This window comes from Lactuca serriola, chromosome 4 (assembly GCF_051521515.1).
Source record: "Lactuca serriola cultivar US96UC23 chromosome 4, Lser_US96UC23_V15, whole genome shotgun sequence".
Classification (NCBI taxonomy): domain Eukaryota; kingdom Viridiplantae; phylum Streptophyta; class Magnoliopsida; order Asterales; family Asteraceae; genus Lactuca; species Lactuca serriola.
In genome coordinates, this window is record NC_136411.1 from 128,855,498 (window position 1) to 128,880,844 (window position 25,347).

The window sequence follows — 25,347 nt, forward strand, 5'->3', positions numbered from 1 at the left end:
GTTTGTACCCCTATTTAAAGGGACCTTAGCCTCCCGTGGACCTCTTTATAGTTCTAAAGTGTCCTTGAGAGCCCTTATTCGCGTGTGTGTGTGTGTGTGCCTTGTGTATGTGTTGAAGCTTGAAAATAGGCTTTTTGGAAGGAGAATACTTGGAGGAGAAGGAGATTGGAGCAATTAGAGTGTGGAAATCAACATCCATCTCAGATATCATCTTCCAGAGGTACCTAAACCGTCACTTTCCTTATAGATCTCCTCTATTGGTTGAGTTTTAGGGTTTTCTTGGAATATCTAGCTGGTATGATGAGCTATGGGCTAGATCTGAAGTTGTAACTTCAGATCTGGACCCTCTTCGGATTCTAGAAGCATAAAGTTTTAGTTTTGGTCGTGATTAAGGTCCCTCTTGGGCATGAAGCCCCATTAAGAGCTTAGATTTGGCATTTAGAGCATTTAAAGCCATGCATGCACGTAAAGTTTGCAACTTTATGTGATAAGCATGCCCTAGAAGCTTGAATCTGTGAGTTGGAGCCACTGCATGGCTCAAAATAGGTCTGAATGGACTCGGCGATTCGCTAGGTTGACTCGGCGATTCACATGAAGATAGCTGTGAACTCGACGAGTTTGATGAACAACTTGGCGAGTCCGATGATGATTGCTATAGACTCGACGAGTTGAAGAACAACTCGGCGAGTCGGATGAGTTTTCTCCTAGATATGTATGCGTGTGTATCCGTCGAGTTGCAAGGAGGGAACTCGATGGGTGACCTTAAAGTTTGATCGAGAATCGAAGGAACTCGACGAGTCACCCGCGAGTTGGAATGGGCTTCAAGGAACTCAGCGAGTAGCCGAGGGTACTCGGCGAGTCGATGTCAACATGGACTGTTGACCTTGACTGAGGACTTTGACTTTGATCAGGGGTTGACTAGTGGGTTATGGAGTACCTTATAAGGTTAAGGATTTAAGAGCATATTGTGCTATAAGTGGTGGAGCCTGTGTCAAGTGATCCGAGAGTTGGAGCTTACCTTCCGAGTCGACATTTGCGAGGTGAGTTATCCTCACTATATCGATAGGGTCTACGGCACCAAGGCCAGCCCTTTAGTTGTTATTGCTATGGTATGCTATATGTGGTTATGATCTGTTAGATCGGAATCAGGGTAGACAGTATGATATGCTCTTATGATCCGTAGGGATTGGTATGTTAGTGACATGCTAGGTCGGTACTCTAGTTACGGGAGAATTCTATGATTGATGACCAGTGATAGATATGCTTGATGTTTATATATGCTAGTATATGATAGTTATGCGCACATAGTATTTGCTTGTTGGTTGGGTTGAGGCGGTCCTGCTTTGTGTTGTAGGCCAACACACCCTATGAGCGGTCCGGGGAGACTGTAGGCCCACGTGGCCGACCAATCATGCCAAAGGCTCGGGATAGATCCAGATAGACTGTAGGCCCTGTAGGGCGGTCCAGTCAGGCCGATGGCCAGTATGTATGTTGATTGATTGATACATTGTTACTGATATGGTATTGTCAGTGTGGTATTGGTATTTTGGGGGTAGCTCACTAAGCCCTCGGGCTTACAGTTTTTAGTTTATTGTTTCAGGTACTTCCGGAGATCATGGAAAGGCGAAGGCATGACCGTACCGCTCCTCATCCTTATGTTATGATTTTTGGGACACTCTGATGATAATGATTTGAAAACATTTTGTAAACAATGCTATTTGGTTTTTATTTATGATTGAAAAGTTTAAATTTGGCGTAAAATTTATGAATGTTACAGGAAGCCTCTTCCCTTTCTTTTATGTATAAGTAGAAGATCGATGTTGTTCCTGATTTTTTTTCTGCATCCATCGATCCCAACCATTGCAGTCAACCTTTACTTTAAATTGTTGTCTGATGAGTCGTTGTTATTCCAATCGGTTGCACCAATACAAAGGAGTCGAGAGAGGAAGATGTAGTGGGGTCGAGACAGAAACATGCAGTCATAGAGGGGTGAAAAGAAGACGACATCTATATCGGAACACCACAACTTGCAGTATAGTGGTTCATCTTCTCTGTCAAATTTGTAGATTAGGGTTAATTTATGGCCGTTTCAAATCCACAAATTTCTTAAAATCCTTTCCACCTCCCACCTCTGACAACATAATTGAGGGAAAGATGGCTTCAAATCCACGATTATGTCCTTCAAAGCAGTGGTATGTCTTTCATATATTGATTATCTGCACATTATACATTAAGAAAAATATTTGATTGTGAAGTTGTGATAATAAAAATCTAGGGTTACGTTATGCACTATTAATTTTTACATATAGAAGAAGAATATATGTACTAAATTGCTAACAAAATCAAATTTTATTTTGGAAAATATCTATTAGAAATAAGGAATGGGGTAATGAAGTATGTATGTGATGTCTTTAACATGGTTCTATGCGGTGATAAAGAGGAATTCACTTGGAGATGTTGATTGTCAACAAGTTGAATACACAATACCATCTAGTAGTTTTCCTAATCATATATGTTTTCTCCATTACCTTATTTATTTTCGTTTTTTATCTAATTGTATAGTTGTGTATGTTGACTTTTTAGTTCAAACTTTTGTTTTGCTACTTGCAGATTTACACATTCTTAACCGTTGTTACCCTTTACCAGAATTTGCATGAAAAGGGTTAAGCTGGGGACTTTTTTATAGGGGTGAGCACGGTGCGGTTCGGTGCGGTTATTAGCCAAAACCTCACCATTAACCGCAAATGCGGTTAATCCATTTTCAAAACCGCATGGTACGGTTATTTTTGCGGTACGGTTAGGCGGTTATTTTTACGGTGTGGTTATGTTTTTTCTATGTTGCGGTTATTAACCACATGGATTTGGTGCGGTTATTTTGTGTGGTTTTTAACCACAATTTAGAGCTCAAATAGTTTTAAGAGTTCAAATATATTACTTGTAATAATGATAAAAAAAAAACCATAATGTATAAGATAATTAAGTATTTAACTTAAACCACGAACAACTAATATCTTAAAAACGTCAAATCAATAGTAATTAAAAATAAATATCTTAAAATTGTCTAATTTCATCTTTTTTATAAAGTTAAACATAAGAAAAAACCAACACTTTTATCTTCTAGTATTTTATCCGTCTTTCATTCATGAAACTTGTCTTATTTTTTAATATTTAATAAATTAATAATTGATAAAAAAAATTGTATATAATATATGCGGTGCGGTTTTTTTGCAGTTTTTAGAAACTAATAACCGTACCGCACCGCAAATTTGCGGTTTTTGAAAAACAGAAAACCTCACCATCGGTTTTTATTGCGGTTGCGGTTTTTCGGTTGCGGTTTATGCGGTTAATTTTAGTTGCGGTGCGGTTTTTGTTCACCCTTACTTTTTTATATCAAAATGCAAATACATGTTCATTCATGAGAATATAAATATTACATAAAACATTTGTTGCTAGTATATTTGCATTCTGTTAGAATTTATTTATAGATATGCATTCTATTAGAATGTATTCCGTTAGAATGTCTTTTGAGAATGTTTGTTAACAACAAATATATTTGTTTAACTGGTAATACTAACAAGCAATGTATCTTATTCTTTGAGCATTGCATGAAGAAGGAATTCAATATTGATCATACAAGAGAAATATTTGGAATCGAGTTCAACAACAAGTATATACGTGAAGATCAAGTGGATTATATGGATCACTAAAGAAGATCAAGTGTATTTGTTCAATAATTGTATATTCAAGAATTCTATTTTTAAGAATTTTATTCATTTTTGATGATATTCTGTTAGAATATGTATAAATATATTAACATGTATAAGGACTCTATAAGAATATGTATGAATTTGTATATTATTTCGGATGTGTATTAAGAATAAAATCATAGACCTAACTTGGATGTATATGAATAATAATCTAGAATTCTTAAATCAGGTTAATTATAAAACATATATGCATTGGAAATATATTCTGCAAGAATAAAATCGAAAATATATTTATTAGTTTATGGTTGGCATTCTGTCACTCTGACAGAATAAAATCGGTTTTTTAAATTTGAATTAATTTAAAATATTCAGTTTTTTAAAAATAAATGAATTAATTATCTCTAAAAATCCCAAAATTTCCTTTTTTTAATATAGGTTAATTGACTAAAATGCCCTTATGCTGAAATTTGTGTGATTATATGGTACATGTTACTCTATTGTAATATCATAGACCCTCAGATCATGACTTTTGATTCTATTCCATCTGGTGGTCCAGATCTGTGCATTCTGGCACACAATAGTTAGTAAAAACAAAATAACCTAAGCCTATATATATATATATATATATATATATATATATATATATATATATATATATCATACATACTTATAAAGCTAGAATTTTTTTCTTGAATCTCATGCATTTGAAACCCCCCTTTTTTAACTTCCTTTCACCACATTCATTTGAAACTCCCATGACTTTTCAATTTCTTTACAATAATATTATAAATAATTTAAATAATGTTCTATAAATAAGAAATGGTGTTTTATTACAATGTCTTCATCCCACGTCGATGGTGAGAGTAAACAAGAGAATGTTTCCTCTTCTATAAATAGGTAATGTTGTGAAATGTTTCCAAGGGACCAAACCATGAGAGCTTCCTCATGCCTACCTTTGTAAGATTTTGAAGGTATTATTTGGTAAGATTGTCTATATTAGCAAGTGTCCAGTTAACTTCTAGAATTCCAAAAATGGTTTTGAACTGAATTTTTTAAGGTAAACCATGTTTCAGTTAGAGAAACAATTATGTAGTTGAGTATATTGAGTTGAACCGGAGCTAGATCAATTTAGACCGATAAAGGAATCATTTTCCTTTCACAACAAACATTTGAAACTCCCATGATTTTTCAAATTATTTCTAATAATATTATAAATAAGTTACATAATTTATATAAATATAAAAAAGCATCTACCTAAACCTAAAATTATAACTGTTTGAAAAATCACTTTGATTCAAAAGCACGAAATATATACAAACCGGGTTTCACTAGAAAACAAATATGTAGTTTGGTATATTTAGTTGAACCGGTCCGAACTTAATCTATTTGGACCATAAAAGAAGCATTTTCCTTTCACTACATACATTTGAAACTCCCATGATTTTTCAAATTGTTTCCAATGATATTTTAAAAAAGTTACATAATGTTATATAAATATAAAAAAACATCTACCTAAAAATAAAATTATAATTGTTTGAAAATTCGATTTGATCAAAAGCACGAAATATATACGCAGATTATATTTTATAAATGAATTCATTTTATAATGAACTTTTGAATTTTGAAAATACATATAAACAAGCTTTCTATATTAAGTACTTCACTGAATTTATGATTTTAGAATTGAACAAAAAGTTATTCAATAAGAACTTAATTTTTTGGATAGCAACTTACGAGATTATAGAAAAATGGAACTATTGAACAATAAAGAAAGGGTAAACAAGAGAAATTGCGGTTTACTAAATAAGTTGAATAATGTTTTACTAACAAGAAAGTGTGTTCCCATATCGATGGTCAGAGTAAACAAGAGAACGTTTCCTCTTCTATAAATAGGAAAGGTTGTGAAATATTTCAAAGGGACCAAACCATGAGAACTTCCTTATGCCTACCATTATAGGATGTTAAGGGTATTCTTTGGTGAGATTGTCTTTATTGGAAACTGTCCATTTAAGTTTTAGAATCCCGAAAATGGTTTTGAACAAGATTTTTTAGGTTCAAACAGAGTTTCAGTTGAAAAACCGTTATGTAGTTTGTTATATTGAGTTGAATCGGTCTGAGTTTGATTAATTTGGACCGATAAAGGAAGCATTTTCCTTTCAGCACATACATTTGAAACTCCTATGATTTTTCAAATTGTTTCTAATAATATTATAAATAAGTTACCTAAACATAAAATTATAATTGTTTGAAAAATAAAATTGATTCAAAAACACAAAATATATACAAACCGGGTTTCAATAAAAAAACGTTATGTGGTTTGGTATATTAAGCTGAATCAGTCCGAGTTTGATCAATTTGGACCGATAAATGAAGCATTTTCCTTCCACCACATACATTTGAAACTCCAATGATTATTCAAATTATTTATAATAATATTATAAGTTACGTAATGTTATATAAATATAAAAAAATCTACCTAAACATAAAATTGTAATTGTTTGAAAAATCATGATTCAAAAGCACAAAATATATACTCGATTATATTTTATAAATGAATTCATTTTATAATGACATTTTGAATCATGAAAATACATATACACAAACTTTCTATATTAAGTACCTAACTGAATTTATGATTTTAGGATTTAACAAAAAGTTATTCAATAAAAACTTGATTTTTTATAGCAACTTATGAGATTACTGAAAAATAGAACTATTGAACAATAAATTTTCTGGATAACATTTTATTTTTATTATTTAATATTTTATTTAACAAAATGAAATTATTGGCAAATAAAGAAATGAGTTTAATTAAAATGTCTTCATCCCACATTGATCGTGAGAGTAAACAAGAGAATGTATTATCCTCTATAAATAGGAAAGATTGTGAAATATTTTAAAGGGACTAAGGCATGAGATCTTCCTTGCATCTAACTTTGTAGGACGTTGAGTGTATTCTTTGGTGAGATTGTCTTTGTCGACAAGTGACCAATTAAATTTTAGAATTTCGAAAATGATTTTTGGATCGTATCTTTTAGATTTGGGTCGAGTTTAATAAGGATCTGAATGTCTTCTGGCTAAGTTAGGCAAACTCACTTCCATTGGAGGTCGAGTTTAAGTAACATGCCGAGTATTTGGTTGTGTTAGCCAAGTTTTACAACCCTGTATGTAATACAATTTAAAGTTTTAACCTTATAAAAGACGTCACTATTATCATATGTTCTACATAATTATGGTAATATTTATGATAAAAAAATATTTTTTTACTATTTAAGATAAAAAGTTGTCTCTATTATCATATGTTGTACATAATGATAAAATTTAAGATAGATAAAAATATGTCGTTGTTATCGTATTTTATACATAATGATAAACGTCTTAATTTAATATGAAATTATTATTTAATAGATAACAATAACGATTTATTTATTTTTAAAAATTAATTTTTTTTCTATTTTATTCATATAACTTTGTATATGCAAAACAACTTCAAGTTCCAACCTTATCTCTTATATTATAATTCAACATAATAACAATACTAAAAATCATTTTTTATATTTTTTATGAAATTATTATTTAATTGTTAATAACAATGATTTAGTTATTTTTAAAAAAAATATTTTTTATATCGCACGCAACGCGCAGGCATTCGCCTAGTGTGTGTGTATATATATATATATATATATATATATATATATATATATATATATATATATATATATATATTCTAATAAATGAAAATCTTTTTGACACATGTCATACATTCATTGATTTGGCCACATGTCATTTTGTGGTTAATTTCAATTAAATTTTTTTTCCACATGACATTTTGTGGTTTTTTTTTTCATTTTATCATATTTCCTACTAGGTTATAGCCCGTGGAAACCACGGTTTGGCAAAATAATTGAATTTTTATAGTAAAAACTTATAATTATTAATGAATTATTTTAAATAGATTATTAATTAAGATATTTATGTTTTTATTTATGTAAAATTATAATTGTTGATTCAAATAAATATGTAAAATTATTTTTCAATATATTAGTCATTTCTTTTTTTAATTAATAAAAAATGATATTGTATAATGAAATGTTAAATTAATTATAAAAATAAAACAAGCACGGCAATTGAAGTAAATTATAATTGATATATGGAAAATAAGAAAATTAAGTTTTTGAAATAAAAAAAATATAAAAAATACGAAATTACAACTAAAAATTAACAATAAAGTTTTATTAAAAATAATAAAAAAGACGTTATAAGAAATAATATTCTACAAACTACTTACAGATTTCTAAAAACTTCTTTATAGACAACATTAAAAGTTTTATTTGTAGGTCTACCATCCTTATCTAAAATCAAGGTTGTAAAAATCGCTTGACGGTCGACTGGCGATAAACGATTAATTGGACTAGGCGGGGATTAATCGGAGATTAATCGGGGACCCTTAATTATTAATAAAATTATTTAAAAAATTAATATTCCCTAAAAAAATAAGTATTTGAAAATTTAAAATTTTAAAAATTTAAAAATCTTAGTTTAATATTTTAAAATTTGGAAGCTTAAAATTTTGAAAATTTAAAATTTTGGTGTAATATTTGAAAATTAAATTTTTTTGAATTTTTTAAAAAATTCCCGCCTATGACCGCCGAGACCGCCAAGGCCGACTTTGACTGATTTTGACCAATTTCTGCCAAGCACCCTAATCGTAATCGGTTTAAGGCCGCCAAGCGATTAATCGCCGATTAATCGGCCGCCAAGGCTGATTTCTACAACACTGTCTAAAATTAACAATTTTAATCCTTCTGTACTTTTAACTCTAGATAAAGCAACATATAATTGGCCATGTGTAAAAACCGGATCTTTGAGAAACAAACCAACCTTAGATAAAGACTGTCCATGGCTCTTGTTGATTGTCATTGCAAAATAAACGGCTAATGGAAACTGTCTTCTTTGGAATTTGAATGAGATTCTTTTTTCGGATGGCGTTAAGGACATTCTTGGAATAAAGGTTCGATTTCCAATATTACTTCCAGATATGATAACTGCCTCAATAACATGTTTGCCTAAAGTATTCACCTGTAGTCTAGTGCCATTACATAAACCATTTTTTTGATCAATGTTTCTCAGCAACATAACTGGAACCCCGACTTTCAAAATTAGCTTATGATTAGGCAGGCCTGAGACTTTAAGACCATTTACAACATCAGGTGAGTATAAATTGGCATCAAACTAATCATGGAGAAACTCTGATTGACATAGTTTATCTAAGCTTAAATACTCGACTTTATCTCCTGGAAACAATAATAGCAATCGATCATTTATTTTTCCAACAACTTCATTTTCTGGAGCAAGTATTGCTCTTTCTTGAAAATATCATGGATTGTTGTAATCTTCAAGAATTGAAGGATATAAAAACTCAATTAACGAACCTATAGGATCACACGAATCATTAATGAGAAGATCCTGCGGAATATCAATAACAGCTTCGCCATCGTTAGAACCACCGAGTTTGCTTTCTCCTATATCCAAGAGCCATTTTGCAAAATCCAATGTTTGCTGAATAGCAAATGTATCGCTTCCGACAGTTAACCTCATGTTTTTGGTAAGTTGATGGACTTTGCATTGTTGTCATAAATACGATGAACTTAAAGAAGCATTAACAATGTCTTGTCTACTACTACCTGGGATAACAGGAAGAATTTGTCTAAAATCTCCTCGAAAAACAATGACTTTGCCTCCAAATGGCAAATTTGAGTTTCTAGGATTATGACGCTTCAATATATCTTTCAAAGTTCGATCTAAAGCTTCAAACGCATGCTTATGAATCATGGGTTCTTCATCCCATATGATCAATGAGGTTTTATGCAATAAACTGGCGAGTTCACTATCCAGTGATATGGAACAAACAGAAACCTCAGTAAGAACCAAAGGAATTATAAACCGGGAGTGTGTTGTCATGCCGCCGATTAATAATAAAGAAGCAATCCCACTTGATGCAAGATTAAAAACAATTTGAGCATTACATCTAACCGCAACAGATAATGTCTTCCAAAGATAGGTTTTACCTGTTTCACCATAACTGTAGACAAAGAAAACACCTCCTTTATTATTCTAAATTGCAGTCATGATATCATCAAAAATGCTTCGTTGCTCATGTGTTAATGCAATGGAAAGCTGATCAAACTCAATATTTAAATCTGATATGTCATACTAGCTCCTCGGTGATAAGACGATTGTTTGAAGAAGATACATAATCAACATCAGGAAAAGGCGTCCTTGTATAATCTTTGAGACTTGAATTGTTACGAAGTAAAATTTGTTCAATCTCAAACAAAGACAGGTTCTTAATTTGATCTTCATTAAGTGATAAACCTGAAAGAAGAGTTGTATAAAAAATAATATAAATTTAAAAATACGTTTGTTTGTATTATAATATAATATTATACATTGAAAAATACATTTGTTTGTATTATAATATAATATTTTCTAAAACAGATAGAAAATAATATAATACCTGGAGATTTTAATCTCTTTTGTTGAGTGTAAAGAATTCCATCTGACAAGTATTCTCATGTATTTTCCCACACAACATCCGGTCTAGACAAGCTGTTAGATAATAGCATCGTAGCAAATAAGAAGCGTATATAATAACCGGATCCTGATTGACTAGCTTTCTTAATGGCTTCGATGTATTCTTTATCATCATCTAAGAGACCTAAAGCATAACATGCATCTCTAAAGGAAGGACACATTTCACCATTAACTGTGTGAATTTCTTCAAACGATTTTGGTCCCTTCACTTTGTTTAAAAGAACTCTAAAGAAATATGCTTCACCAAATTTAGGCGACACTGAATGAATTCTTCCAATCGAATATCCCCTTTCCCTTGGCTTCCAAATATTCAACTTAGGTTTCCAAACAAACTTTGTTGGAAATTCAACATAAGTAAGATCTTTTGCTTCTTTATAAACTTGATTGCACTCCATCCAAGATGTGAACATAGAAGAAGCAACCGAAGATAAACACACTCTAATAAACAAACAGATAAAAACACACAAATAGAGATACAAAGATGAAGATAAACAGACACAATGTTGGGTCAATATTATGGTTTATACTTTTCTTTTCTAGGAAATTGTAATTTTCTGTAATATTTTATGAGTTTACGGTCAGGTTTACGGCCAGGTGGGTGTTTACGGTCGTAAACAGATTTACCGCCGTAAACCCTGTTTACGGCCCGGCCGTAAACCCATTTATGGCCCATGTTTCTCATGTATATATATAGGGGTAAGGGGTGTGAGGAATAGATTGATGAACACTAGAGGAGCTTAAGTGTGTGCATTTTGAAGGTGTTCTAGATAGAGAAACTAGAGAGAAGTTTTGTGTGTGTGAATCTTGTATCCGGATCTTCATTCATATCAATACATACAAGATTCATCATCTTCTTCTTCTCCTTCTCTTCTTATTTGATCTGACATCATCCGTTTGATTGGGATTCCGCACCATCAAACGGATCAGATTGATACACAGGCAGATTAGGGACTTACAATTAGTATCAAAGCTTGGATTGTATCACTCATCTTTGTCAGATCTGGAGCCGATTTGATCTTATTTTGGAAAGATTCTTGCGTTTTTGGATAGATCTCGGAAAATTAGGGGGGTTGTTCTTCGCGTTTTTCGTAAAAACGAGTTTTTGATCGAGTTTTGGTGCAAAAATGGTGAAAAACGTCGTTTTTTTCGCGGTCTGAAGCTGTGTTTACGGTCCGGAGTTTACGGCCGGAAACGTGTTCACGGTTGCCGGAGTTTGTGGCCTCGGCTCGGTCAGCAGCAGTTTCTGGTTCGGACGCCTTCTCGGTTAGCAGCATCCTCGCACCAGGCCCTCGCCTTCGCACTTCGGACTAGCATCTCGCATCCTCGGCCTCGCTTCATCCTTGCACAGGAGCTCAGCTTCGCATCAACGATTCATTAAAAAAAAAATTATAATCCACGCGAATTGAGGTTGCCGGGGATCGAACCTGGGACCTCGAAGTGCTCAACCAAGCGCCTAACCATCTCGGCTAGCCAAGCCCTTGTGCATTCCTTTCGGAATTTTAAACTTAACCTCTCCCGGTCGCTTCCAAGTTTCGCAATTTGACAAAATCAGCCCAAAAATTCAAAATTTTATTTTTTAAAATCCCTTTTCAATCCAAAAGTTTTAGTTTTTATTTTTTGATTTTATTTTTAACTTTTGACTTTTATTTTTGACTTTTTACTTAAATTTTTTACTTTGACTTTTAAAATTTGACCTTTGACTTTCTCATTTAACTTTTAAATTTTCAAACTTAGCTTTTCGGTTTGACTTTTAAGTTTGACTTTTGAGTTTGACTTTTAAATTTGACTTTTAAGGTTGACTTTTGAGGTTTATAGTCAAAGGACATTTTTAAATTTAAAGTTTGACTTTTAAGTTTGATTTTGGCTTCTAGTTGTGTTTTTTTAAATGGTTTTTGAGGTCTACAAGGAAATTAAAGACATGAAAGAGAGTCGTCAGGATATGTTAAGACAAAATTTCAACATGTTCGATTATATCCCTGGAGAAACCCTGGAAGCTCAGTTGCAGCGATTTACCACACTCACTACTAAGATGAATATAGTTGGGATCTTCTTGACCAAATCTGAGATAAACAAAAAGTTGCTGAATGCACTTCCGAAATCGTGGGATATGAACGTGGCTGACATCAAGAAGACAAAAGATCTCAATCGTCTTAGTCTTGCTGATATAATTAAAGAACTTGACGCTTTGAATTGTCGAAAAACAATGAGTTCCGCAAACATTCTGGTCAATGAAGTTTCATGTTCTTAATCATGTGAAGTTTCATGTACACTATCTAATGAAGATACAATTAAATTTCTTCGGGAACAAATTGATTTATTAAAAAGAGAAGTTGAGGACTTGAGATATGAAGGATATCAATTCAGGAAAGGACAGAAACCCCTGAAGGCTGAATTAGAAACAAAAATAAAGGAATTTAAAAGAATTCAGATAGAATACAGTGAAAAATGTGAACTCTATGATTATGTTAAGAGACAGAATGTTGAGTTAATTATTGAGCTTGATACATTAAAAGGGAAATTTGAAACTGCAAATTTTGATTTTAAAAGGTTTGATGGATCAAGTGAGGTAGTTGCCAACATGATTGATCACTGCATGCAGTTCAAACGAAACCAACAAAAGGGCTTAGGATATGATAGTGTACCTCCTCCTTATAATCATACATATCAGTATCAACCTTTGTCAAAAGAGGAGATTGCCAATGAACCATTCATGGTTTATGGCAAGCCATCTGGTTTTGTTTCAAGAGGATTTATCAATGTTGAAAGTACTAACGTTTCTACTTCCCATGCAGATCAATCCTTAGATCAGTCAAAGCTCAAAGTTGAAGGATCTGTTTCTGATAACAAAACTGAGCCTGAACCTGATGTTTCTATTTCCAATGAACAACCTTCTGTTTCTGATATTAAAGTTGATGATACATCTTGTGATGCCTTTGATGCTTTTGCATCGGATCATGTTGAGTTAAATTTTCTTGACATATTTGATTATTTGTTTGAACATACTGATGTTCCTGTTTTTAGCACATCTACTTCATGTGCAGGTAAAGTATCAGAGGATGAGAACAAGGAGAACACCTATGAACTTGTTCTCATCCTCTAAACAAACCAACATCTCATTGAGCTCTGAATCTATTGCTTCGAACTTAGCTGCTAATGATCAACCTGCTGTTGAGAAATACAGGCCACCAATTCCAGTGAAAAAAGTGCCTTTTGTGACTGTGCGTGTGGGAAAAGCAAGAGACAAGGCAAAGATGCGTCACCAGGGGCAAGAAGAAGCAATTTCCCAGTGAAGAAAAAGACTTGTTTTCACTGTGGAACACCTGGACACATTGCCAGATACTGTCCAAATCGCGCATACGTTCCTTACTATGCACAAGGCTGGCAGAACGCGCCAAGAGGGAGATACTCCAAAAGAAACCCCTCAAGGTCACGTGCAGACCAGGATGACTGGAACGTGCAGAAGGTCAAGAATCAAACCCACAAGGCCAAGAATTCGAATCCCAATGGCAAGAAGGGAATGCCGGCCAAGAAGCCCAATCCAAGAGATGCTCCACTGAAACAAAGACCGGTTAGGTCAAAGTCATCTCAACGGCCGACATCAAAATCAAAAGCAAGTACTGAGGCACCCATCGAATCGAAAAAGAAATGGGTTAAACCCAACTATAGATGGGTACCAAAGGTTCAATATCCCAAATCTCCTAATGCTTCTAACGTTTCTTCATCTTCTGTTTGTGATAAACAGGATATTTCATGGGAGAGAGTATCGTGCAAGGATGATAAAGGTCATCCCAGTTTCAAAATGGATTGGGTTCCAAAGACCAACTAATCCCGCTCTGTGTCGGAGCAGCTATGGAGGCATATCATCAGACTTTAGTTTGTTGGTAGTGGTTGTTCCAAGCACATGATAGGAGGCATCTCTCAATTGTACAACACTCAGAATTTTGTTTGAGAGTATGTGTCCTTTGCAGGAAGGGAAGAAAGAAAGGGATCACAAATGGGATTAGTGCTTAATGACATGAAGAATTTTCGGATCTGTTCTGAGATTACGCGTGCTGTTCTCAGACCTTCTGGATGCAAATTCAATCGGTGACTTACGATTTCAGTTTTCTTCTCTATACTCCTGAGTTTTTCTTAAGCTGATTCGCTTTAAAGACTAATTTTTGTTTTAGGATAGTTTAAATTTGCGCATTTACTTTCTTTTCTCTCTTATGCACAAATTTAGGGGGAGCAATAAAAACAAAACAAAAATTAGAAAAGTTTAAGAAAAAAAATCCAAAAACATTAGAAAATCAGAAAATTAAAAAAAAATGTTGGTTATGGAATGTGCTTGAGGGAGATGTTTTGGGAAGTGATATTATCAAGTGATAACAGGCAATCTAAGTCTGCGTAACGTACCCAAAGTTGAAGGGTCTATGCTCTGGTTTGATGCGTCGGTAGACACGAAAGCTTCTAAATGGACATGACTAGGCAGAGTTGAACTTAGGAAATTTATAGACTTGACAAATCTTGACCTAGTTAGATCCGTTTAGCCTGACAATACGACACTTGGATAGGTTGAGCAGGGAGATATATATGGGAATCTACTGGTCACATTAAAGAACCTGTACTTGGAACCGTGGATTGACTCTTCCTCGATGTGCGGATTATGTCCTTAATTCCGGTATTGATGGGGCGACTGGTGAATTCCGATAAATTAGGTCTGTAGAAGGTTATATTCTTTCTTTCTATATGTTAGTCATATGTTACTTCCTCTTCGTGACTCAAAATCCGACCTGGACTGTAACATATGCAACTCAATTTCTCTACATCTTCTATCTATGCAATTCTTTCTATCTGTTAGCCATATACTGTCTCATTTGCGTGACTCACAATCCGACCTGGTACACAGTATATGCACCATTCTTTTTTCTCAATCCCTCTAAAACTTCATTTAGTCATATGTTCCACCCTCTGTGTGATTGGAAGAGATCCCACCTGGGTGCATAGCATATGCATTTTAAATCTATCTTCTCTCTTAATGATTATCTGCTCACCCGATGTAAGGAGTACTCTGGAAGTCTTTGATTACTGGGGCATATTAGGAAGTGGGAAACATGTTCCAATACAATCAAAATTGAACACTCAAGGATTGTCTATAGATCTCGTTGCTCAATTTAGGTGGACAACAATATCCCTGGTCGTCGTCAACTGAATGGTACTTAAGAAATATTTTCTAGGAACTTAGGATCACTTTGTCTTACAATTATTAGTATGTCCTAATTTTGTCAGAATTTTTCATGTTTAAGTGGACAACAATACAGGTGATCGACCAGACAAAGACGTGAAGATAGAAGGTACCGACAAGCGGATAAAGGTTGTCTAAAACTTTGATCCCAAATCACTCTTAAAATTAGATATCATTTTATTTTTGTTAAATTTGTTTATTGTTTCTTCTAATTTAAACATTAGGGGAGAATTAATTTTTTTTAAAAAAAACAAACAAACAAAAATCAGAAAATATGAAAAATCCAAAAAAAATATTGTGTGCTAAAATTTTCTTTTAGTTTTGTTTTGTCTTGAAAAGTGAATTCAGGTGAAGATGAAACTCATGGAAGTTTGTGTCGAAGATTTATGAGCCAAGGCTTTATTCGTGATCATCGAAGAATTCTCATTCGAAGGAGCAAGAAATGAAGATTATTCTTTCGACATTCAATCTTTCAACCCCAGATGCAAGGTGAAGCTGAAATTGAAGAATATGTGAATGATTGCATTGAAGCCTCCTCAATCAGTCTGCTGCTATCTTTATACCTGCTGAAGTGATCTAGAAGTTCAGTTCTCTATGATGTTCTCTCTGAAGATTCTCAAGCTGAAAGCGCTATCTTTCAAGAATCAGTACGTCAAGCCTCCTCACTCAATGTGCGTTCAAAGTAAAATTCTGAAGAAAAGCCCAACTGCTCAAGATGAAGTCATTCATTGAAGATAAATGTTGAAGCCAAGCTCTCGATGAAGATTAACAAGAAAATCCAACTACTTTTTAGGGGGAGCTTGTTGGGTCAATTAAGAAAAGAAAGCTATAAACCAAGGGGGAGATTGTTGGGTCAATATTATGGTTTATACTTTGCATTTCTAGGAAATTGTAATTTTCTGTAATATTTTATGAGTTTACGGTCAGGTTTACGGCCAAGTGGGTGTTTATGGTCGTAAACCATGTTTACGGCCCGACCGTAAACCCATTTACGACCCATGTTTCTCATGTATATATATAGGGGTGAGGGGTGTGAGGAATAGATTGATGAACACTAGAGGAGCTTAAGTGTGTGCATTTTGAAGGTGTTCTAGAGAGAGAAACTAGAGAGAAGTTTTGTGTGTGTGAATCTTGTATCTGGATCTTCATTCATATCAATACATACAAGATTCATCATCTTCTTCTTCTCCTTCTCTTCTTATTTGATCTGACATCATCCATTTGATTGGGATTCCGCACCATCAAACGGATCTGATTGATACACAGGCAGATTAGGGACTTACACACACACAATAACTTAGAAATCGGAATAAAAATAGTGAAATGTAGTTGCTATTTATTGATATTTATATGAAGTAAAATACTTTCAATTATAAATTGTAGCAGAAAAACAAATTTGAAGTGGAAAATATGTTCAGTTACAATCATGCACATTCTAATAAATAGATGATAGAAATAGATGTGAGAAGAAACATGAATGAATAAATATAGAACAAAAACAAAACATACCTGAGATTTTGAAGTTGAAGCCAAAGCCGAGAATACAAAGAGGAAGAAGAAAAAGGCAGAAGATAATGACAAACTATGAATGTTTTTCAGTTTGTATTGCAGGTATATATTTGTGTATTAGGTATAAGCAAATCATCCCAAATCTAGATAATATTAAGAGATATTATCGTTATCACGTTAAATACAGAATTGATTGCTGGAATGCTTAATTTGCGAATGTAAATACCCATATTAAATGTCGGATTATTAGCTCTATAGCTTTTACTTAATTGTAATACCATATTTAATAAGTTTTTAATTTTTGAAAGTTTGAAATTTTCTTCAGAATGTGGATGTCGTATTTGAAGTTAATTTTTGAATTGTAAAATTTTGAATTCCAAAAGAAATGCACACGTGGCAACACCTCTATTAAACTGATAGTTGGCAAAATTTTAGTATAGCGACACGTGGCGTATGGAGAAGGAAGAACTACTCTTTTATTAAGATGTGTAGATAATAACAATAAATGTAATAATAAATGCATATCAATTTCATTAATTGACTTTCCTTTTAATTTTAAAATTTCTAAATTAAAACCTTATTAGTTTCCTTTGTTAATTTATCTAAATTATTTGTTTAAATTTAAAAAAGAAATAAAAACTCATTAATTTTAGTAATTCAATCTTTTTCTTTCAAACTTTTAAATGTTTAGAATTTCATATTTTTTTTAAATGAACCTATATAATACATGAGTTTTACACCTAGTGTATGTGTGTGTGTGTGTGTGTGTATATATATATATATATATATATATATATATATATATATATATATATATATATATATAATAGTTGTTTACCCGCGCCAAGCGACGGGTGTGAATAGAGTTTTTTAGAAATTATTTTCTACAATAAATTGGTTATTTTGCGCAAATAGTTTAACTACATCTAAACAATTATCAATGAGAGTCATGCTAGCAAAAAAAGTCAATAAGAATTAAAAGTAAAATGTTGAGATTCTTTATAAATATACATGAACACATGATTGATCGCGCAACACTTCTTTATATACCACATTTGATGAAACAATTTTTTTTAGATGAAATATACGTTATGATAAAAGTAATAATCATGTCACACATATGAACCATATATTTTTGTACATTCACATCAAAGTGGGTAACCTATTTTCTTTATCTACAACCATCATGCCAAACTGTGCAAACGTGAAAATAATAAATATATAAATGTACATTGTTGATTACAAGCCATATTAAATCTTTGTTTTTTAAGTATAATTAAGACTTATGTTGTTTTTCTGTCACAACAGACACATAATGGATATATCGACGCTTAGGTGGAGACCTTAATTGGTATTGACAATGGGTTGAGGTCAAGCGACTAATCAAAGTCTAGATGGAGATCTTTTATTGTTTTTATTAAAACATTATTCAAATATTTATATATTCTAAGAAAATAAATATATGAAAATTTGAGTTTTTGGACGTAATATTTGAAATTTCAAAATCTTTTAGAATTTAGAAGTTGAAAATTTAGACTGCGAAACAAGGGTTGATAACTGTAAAGAAAAGGTTTATACATGGTTTCTTTCAATTAGTCGTTAAAAAAAATAGAAAATGAAAGTAAGATGCTATAATAAACAATTTCATATAATTTTGTGGTTGCCAATATTTTTTTCGAAAACATGTCATATTACAAATAGAGTAAACTACATGAATGACCTCTATGGTTTGGGCTAATTTGCACGTTTGGTCCCTAACTTATTTTTTTAACTCGAAAGGTCCCTACTGTTTGTTTTTGTTGTGCACTTGGTCATTGTCTTACCTAAAAAGACTATTTTGTCCTTGATTTTTTAATTTATTTAAATAAACACCCCTAACTCTACCCGCATCTCACCTTACCTTACTTTACCTACTCCACCTTATTTAAATAAATTAAAAAATCAATGACAAAATAGTCTTTTTAGGTAAGACATGACCTAGCGTACAATAAAAACAAACAGTAGGAACATTTCGAGTTAAAAAAATAAGTTAGGGACCAAATGTGCAAATTACCCCAAACCATAGGGACCAATCGTGTAATTTACTCTTGAAAATAACAACATTAACATATTATTTACAATGTATGTTGTTGTTTTGAGTAAAAAGTAATATGATGTTGGTGTTGTATGTTTAAAATAAAAAATATCTTACTATAATTGGTTAGAAAGAAATATTTCTGGTAGAAAAATGAGTTACTATAAGAATGTATTTTCTAACAATACTTGATGATATATTCGTCAAGAAAGTGCAAATTCAAAAGATAAAAATCCTTATCACGGTTAACATCAAGAAATGTTAAAGAAGATTGTGATTTACATTTGCAAATGCATTTCTTAATTCATTAAAAAACACGTTTAGTTTACACGGTTCTCAAATAATTTTGAAATATTGAAGTGGATATACTTTTAGATAATATTTATTCTTGTAAAAAATGTGGTCATTGCATTTTAAACAACTAACTTATATTTATTAGTATATATTTTGTATACGAGAAAATAGGTAAATTATTCTATCAAATTTATAAGGTTTAATTTATTTTTTAAAATATAAAATCACAAATATATTATCTATTTTTCTAATAGATAAGATAACTTGCATCCATTTGTAAAGGAGTAGATAATTAGTTTAACATTTAATAAGTACTAAAATCAAGCAATGTTACTAAATCATAAAACTACAAAATCAAACATCAATTATTTAATGTTATGTTTTTTACAAACGACAACATGGAGAAGAATCAAACAAATACAAATAATCTATTAAAACACTAAAATTAAATTATCATTAATTTTACACTACCAAAACCTACTTCTTTGTTATCATTACTTGTTAAGAAATGATATAACATAACGAATGTTGTTAATATTATATTTTAACCCTCCTCATTGTAGTTTCTAATTTTTTTGCTAAGATTTGTCACAATGAGCAACATCCCCATATGCCTTCTGTAATAAAAAAACTGCTAACATGAATTTACAAACAAAGCAAAAAAAACATAGATTATCACAACATTCGTTTTTAATAACAAAATAAATGGGTCCGGTCCCAACAGCCCCAAAAACAACAACATACTTTGGGAAAGTTGCAAAAAACAGCAGCGTACTTTAGGTCTTATACAAACAAAACTCAAAAACATCATGGGTCTCTAATCTCTCTGTCTTCTTCATGAATACCTGAATCGACACATCAAAAAATCATGCTTTGAGATAGCAAAATGTTACGTATATATCAAGTTCTCTTAAATAATATATAATAAAGACTAAAATCTATATACATCAGCATGTATTGCCCTAATTTCCCTAGTGAATTAATGAAAATAGAGCTAAAGGTGCACAAAATGTCATTTTACAAAAAATTAAAAATAAAAGCGTAAGAATTTTGAACATCAAATGACATAGAACTTGTTAAATGCCAAGAATAATACAGATATAGTTGTCACAATCTTGATGTTGTAAAGGTCTGTTCAGTCATGAACTGCAATACTGCATATATTACACACACATACATACACTTGCATACATAAATACATACAAATAAACAAATTTAAAACCTAAAATTACCACCTTTGTTTTTTGGATCAGTATATGATGATTTCCCTGTTCCCTTATAGTGAACACTCTGCAAAAAGGGAAAAAAACAAAAGGAATCTGAAAAATTTAAGTAGAAGTATGAAATGGCAGTACATGGTTTTACTTATTAACATCAAAATTACAAAAAAAAAATCCACTTCATCTTCTGCATGTCATGGCTCGAAAGTTCTTGCAGCTCCAGACTCGAACCTGTAAGAGGATGATTGGACCTCCTGTGATTCAAACATTTTGCATTCATCATCCTAAGTATTTTCTATGTAAATCCTTGCATAGATGTCTATTAACATCAAGTAATTAAGCCACAAAAGTCAAGGTTATACTTTTCATTTAACAATAGTCCTTAATGAAAATTTTGAATGAAAAAAATAAAAACCTTAAATGGCTCATTGTTTGTTCTGAAGCCAATAGCAGGAACAAATTTAACCCATATTAGGAAAACCATACAGAAGCATATTTGAACATATTTCAGTAGAACTATGATTCTAACCCTGTAGTCAGACAAAAATACTAGAAAAATGGCTTAATTTAGGAACAAAGCTGTTGGATTAGTGTCTAAGGCTGTAACTATATTTGGTAAATACGTGACCTGATTGTGCATGGTCCTTTTGAGTTGCCTTCACCATAGCAACTTGACAAGATGATTTGTAAAGAGAGAAGAGATATTATTGTTAATATATTATGAGAGTAATATATTAAAGGAATAATAATATTATTTGATTGATATAAGTCATATATTAATTGAGAATTAATTTGGTGACTTAAAGAGGTAATTGAATAAAGGGGCATCAATTGTCAAATGTGTGACAGTTGTGTTTTGGGCTATGCATCCTTATGGATATTAGGGTGGACGGATTTTAGGGTTAGGATACCTTAAAATCGTCCAAGCCTCATATCTAGGAGGATCTTTGGATTGCTTAGGGCCTAAGTTATTCAATTAGGGTTAAGGGTGTAACCCTAGTATCTCATAGTATAAATAGACCCCTTGGGTGAGGGAAATCGGTAATACTCTTGCAAGGAAGAAACCCTAGAGCCGATTTCTCACCTCCTCTCTCTCTCTCTCAAGATCATCCTCTTGCTAGTTGGTGTTTGTAAGCCATTAGAGGAGTGACAATTGTGACTCTAAGCTCCAAAACAAAAAGTTTCAAGCAAGCAACTCAAGGTATTCTTTTAGATATGATTTCATATGATATGATTCAATTTTTTACACTAGATCTAGAATTGTAAGCCTTGGATACATTGCATGTTCAATTAGAGAAACCTAGAGCCAAGCATTAGGGTTTGCATGTGCACATAGGAAAGTTCTTATGGCTCAAACCCATCAAAAGCTTCACACTACTCATAGTTATCAAGGCTGCCCCAGAAACTTAAGAAATGTTAAAAGGACAAAAATGCCCTTGGTACAACTTAAACAGGAAAGCTTTACTACAGATACACACAAACATGGGCCTGGTAGGGTATATCTGCAAGCATCATACCAAAGCAGTTACCATAAATATGAGAGAAAGGCAAACTACTTGTCCTATTGTGGAGTATAGAGATCATTTTAGATGCTGCTTACTTCACCTGAAATGCAAAGAATAGCAAGGTATGCACTTTTGGACATAGCCACACACATACCTTTCATTGGATGGTTAAACCCATTGTTTCATAATATGGAGGAGATTATGACTCGTGATCTTTTCCATGTTGTGGATTTGGTCAAGATGTTGGGTTTATTGCCACCTAGAGCGTATAATGTTTCGGATTTCATGATCAAGAGAGAGAGAGAGAGGAGCGCAACAAACATTAGTGTGGAATATTCTCAATACGTGTATGTGGATGTGCAAATTTTTGAACATCCTGAACAAAAAATCAATAAACAATCAAACATCCAATAATATTTTTAAACATCATAGATGAAAAAGGATAGATAAATATATATAAAACCATATACGGTAACTGATTTGGTTGAGGTTTCTTCAGTCCATGTACCAAAGATGAAAAGGGCACAACATTTTGCTTCAGATCTATTACCTTGAATGTGGTGGTTATGGAGGGTTGCGTATCGATCGAAAGTACAATTGGTGGCTGACGGTCAGATGAGTGGTAGTGCTTCTATGGTGGTGGTAAAATATGGTTAACCTTTGTATGTACTGAAATGTAGATACATAGTAGGAAGAAAATTGTAAGGAAGAAGGACAAGGGGAAAAGGAACAAACTTGATTTACCAATGGTGAAGCGGTGGTGACGGCGAATGTAGTTTTTGGAAGACTTTCAAAACGATCGAGGAAGTAGGGGTACCTAGTGGAAGAGAAGGCAACATCATCTAGGGTTTAAGATGATTTTTTCGACAGAATGTGAGGGATGGCAACGTGGTGATGGATTTTAGGGTTTTTTTTTGGAGAGAGATGGCGATGGTGAGTAGTTGAAGGCAACACCATGTCGACGGAACTGAGAGAGGAGATGTCATATAGAGTGTATCTCCTGTTTACCGATTCAATCGGTTGAATAATGTGAGGAAATACCGATTCAATTTTGACTGATTCTTATTTTAGAATAGTTTGTTCCGATGATATACTTAGGGGGTGTTTGGATTAGCTTTTTAGCTTATTGCTTATAGCTTTTTTGTGTTGGGAATAAGCAACAAGCAATAAGCATGGGGAGGGATGCTTATTAAAATTAGGTTGTTTAGCTTAATAAGCTGAATTTTATCCAAATACTCAAATTAGCTTATTGTGGGAATAAGCAATAAGCACCTCTTTTTTTTTCCTATCCAAACACCCCTTTAAGAGATTATCCGCCTTTAGTTTTGACTTTTTGACTTTTTCTTGACCATATAAGATTTTAAGGCATAAAATGGTTGTATATATTGCATAAAAAATTGTACCTCTTAAAATTCACCAAAATCTTGTAAATGCTTTTTAAGGTATATAAGATTTTAAGGCATAAAATGGTTGTATATATTACACGAATGGTCCTGTGGTTTGGGGTAGTCTACATAGTTGATCCCTACAAATAATTTTTAACTCGGATCATCCCTAATGTTTGTGTTTGTTTCGATTTTGGTCTATGGTCAACATGAAATGACCGATATACCCTTATGAATTATTGTAACTGTTTATTTATTACTAACTTATTTATTAAAAGAATTTTTAAATGAGCGTGAGTCTCATTCGTCCTTTTATTTCTTCCTCATTGATCACAGGAACTCCATTGTCCACATCCTTTCTCTAGCCCCTATCCCTCCCCTCCTCTACAAATCTTACGTTCTCGCTACCCAATAGATATCCAACACCACTTCCACCCTTCATTCTTTCCACCACCGTATTCCTCTCATTCCTAGTAGTTCGATTGTACGTCAAACCTAGATCCAATCAACAAAAATCAAAGCATTCAACAGAACCTACAAACTCAAAATCAAAGATATATGTAGAGTCGCTGCTCCATCTCTCCATTTAGCCTCCGTTTTTTGCAACCCCCAACCCCAATCTAGATTGTTGAAAATTGAATTTTGACGATGTGGTTTTTTTTGGATTTATTACATCTCAGAGATTAAAGGAGCTTTATGATATTCAATTTCTTATAAGAACAACAAAATATATTTCTAAGATTCGACTTCTAGCTTAATTTCACTGACGAAGGAGAAACCCAAACCAGGAATTAAACATGGATTTTTGAAATTCGTTTTCTGGGTTTAAGTTCTTTGAAATCACCAGAGAAAACAAAAGACTTTGGGGAGAGCAGTGGAGTAGAGAGAATCTAGCATATGTTCTTCTCTAGTGATGTCTCTGATCGTCTAACATATGTTTCTAGAGAGAGAAGAGCAACAGAGTAGAGAGAATTGAAGTCCCTGTGATCAATGGCTTCCAAATCCTTTTTTTTCTATACACGATGGTTTCAGAAATTGTTTTTTCTGAAGTTAACTTTGTTTTTCTTCTGTAGGTATAGGGCAAGAAAGGGGCGGATGATTCAGTTTATGCATTTCATCAAACAGTTGGAGTGCATACAAGTTAACTTTTTTTAAAATGTGATAAATATGATACTTTGACTATTTAAATCTTACAGAATGGTAGATTGGTAGAGAAATATATGAAAATTTTCAAACAAAAAATGATTTGATCTTTTTCTAACCTTAATTTCGATGTTTTATTTGATGATCGATGTTGAATGAATGATACGAATTGAATTTTTTGTTGATTATCGATGATGTTGATCTAATGATGTTGGAAGTATAATTAATGATAGATGTTGAAGATATGCTCGTATTCAAGCAGAATTGAAGGTTGGATTGAAAGAGCAAAAAACGACTTTTTGTTGTCAACTGTTGAATGTTGTTGATAAACGTGTTATTAACGAAGATCGATGATTGATTAACACAGGATGACGTTGATCGATGATTTAATTGAAGAAATCTGGATGATTGTTGAAGGTTGGAGGAGAAATTTGGATGATAACGATCGATTAGAATGAATTTCAACTGTTATCTAATTCTCTACACTTACGTATTTGTGATTGAAGACTATTATATCATATTTATAAGTTTGCCACCGTGTCTTTTTATGCTTAGATTAAATGAGTGGCTGAGAATGATTCCCCAATTCTCAACCTTTTTTATTTTCTCAATTGAACTCACCTATATATATATATATATATATATATATATATATATATATATATATATATATATATATATATATAGAGAGA

The 25,347-nt window shown here is 32.6% G+C and overlaps 2 protein-coding genes across 2 annotated transcripts; both read right to left on the reverse strand.

The window, feature by feature from the left end:
* Nucleotides 1-8,441: 8,441 nt before the first annotated feature.
* Nucleotides 8,442-9,305, reverse strand: LOC145098799 (uncharacterized). The gene is made up of 2 exons (XM_079036402.1): nt 9,140-9,305; nt 8,442-8,887 (listed from the first exon to the last, which is right to left on the reverse strand). Exons 1-2 carry the CDS (start codon nt 9,303-9,305, stop codon nt 8,442-8,444), a joined length of 612 nt encoding a protein of 203 aa, XP_078892528.1.
* Nucleotides 9,306-9,338: 33 nt separating this feature from the next.
* Nucleotides 9,339-10,696, reverse strand: LOC145098800 (uncharacterized). The gene is made up of 3 exons (XM_079036403.1): nt 10,363-10,696; nt 9,922-10,082; nt 9,339-9,821 (listed from the first exon to the last, which is right to left on the reverse strand). The coding sequence occupies exons 1-3, from the start codon at nt 10,694-10,696 to the stop codon at nt 9,339-9,341; spliced, it is 978 nt and encodes a 325-aa protein (XP_078892529.1).
* Nucleotides 10,697-25,347: the final 14,651 nt, after the last annotated feature.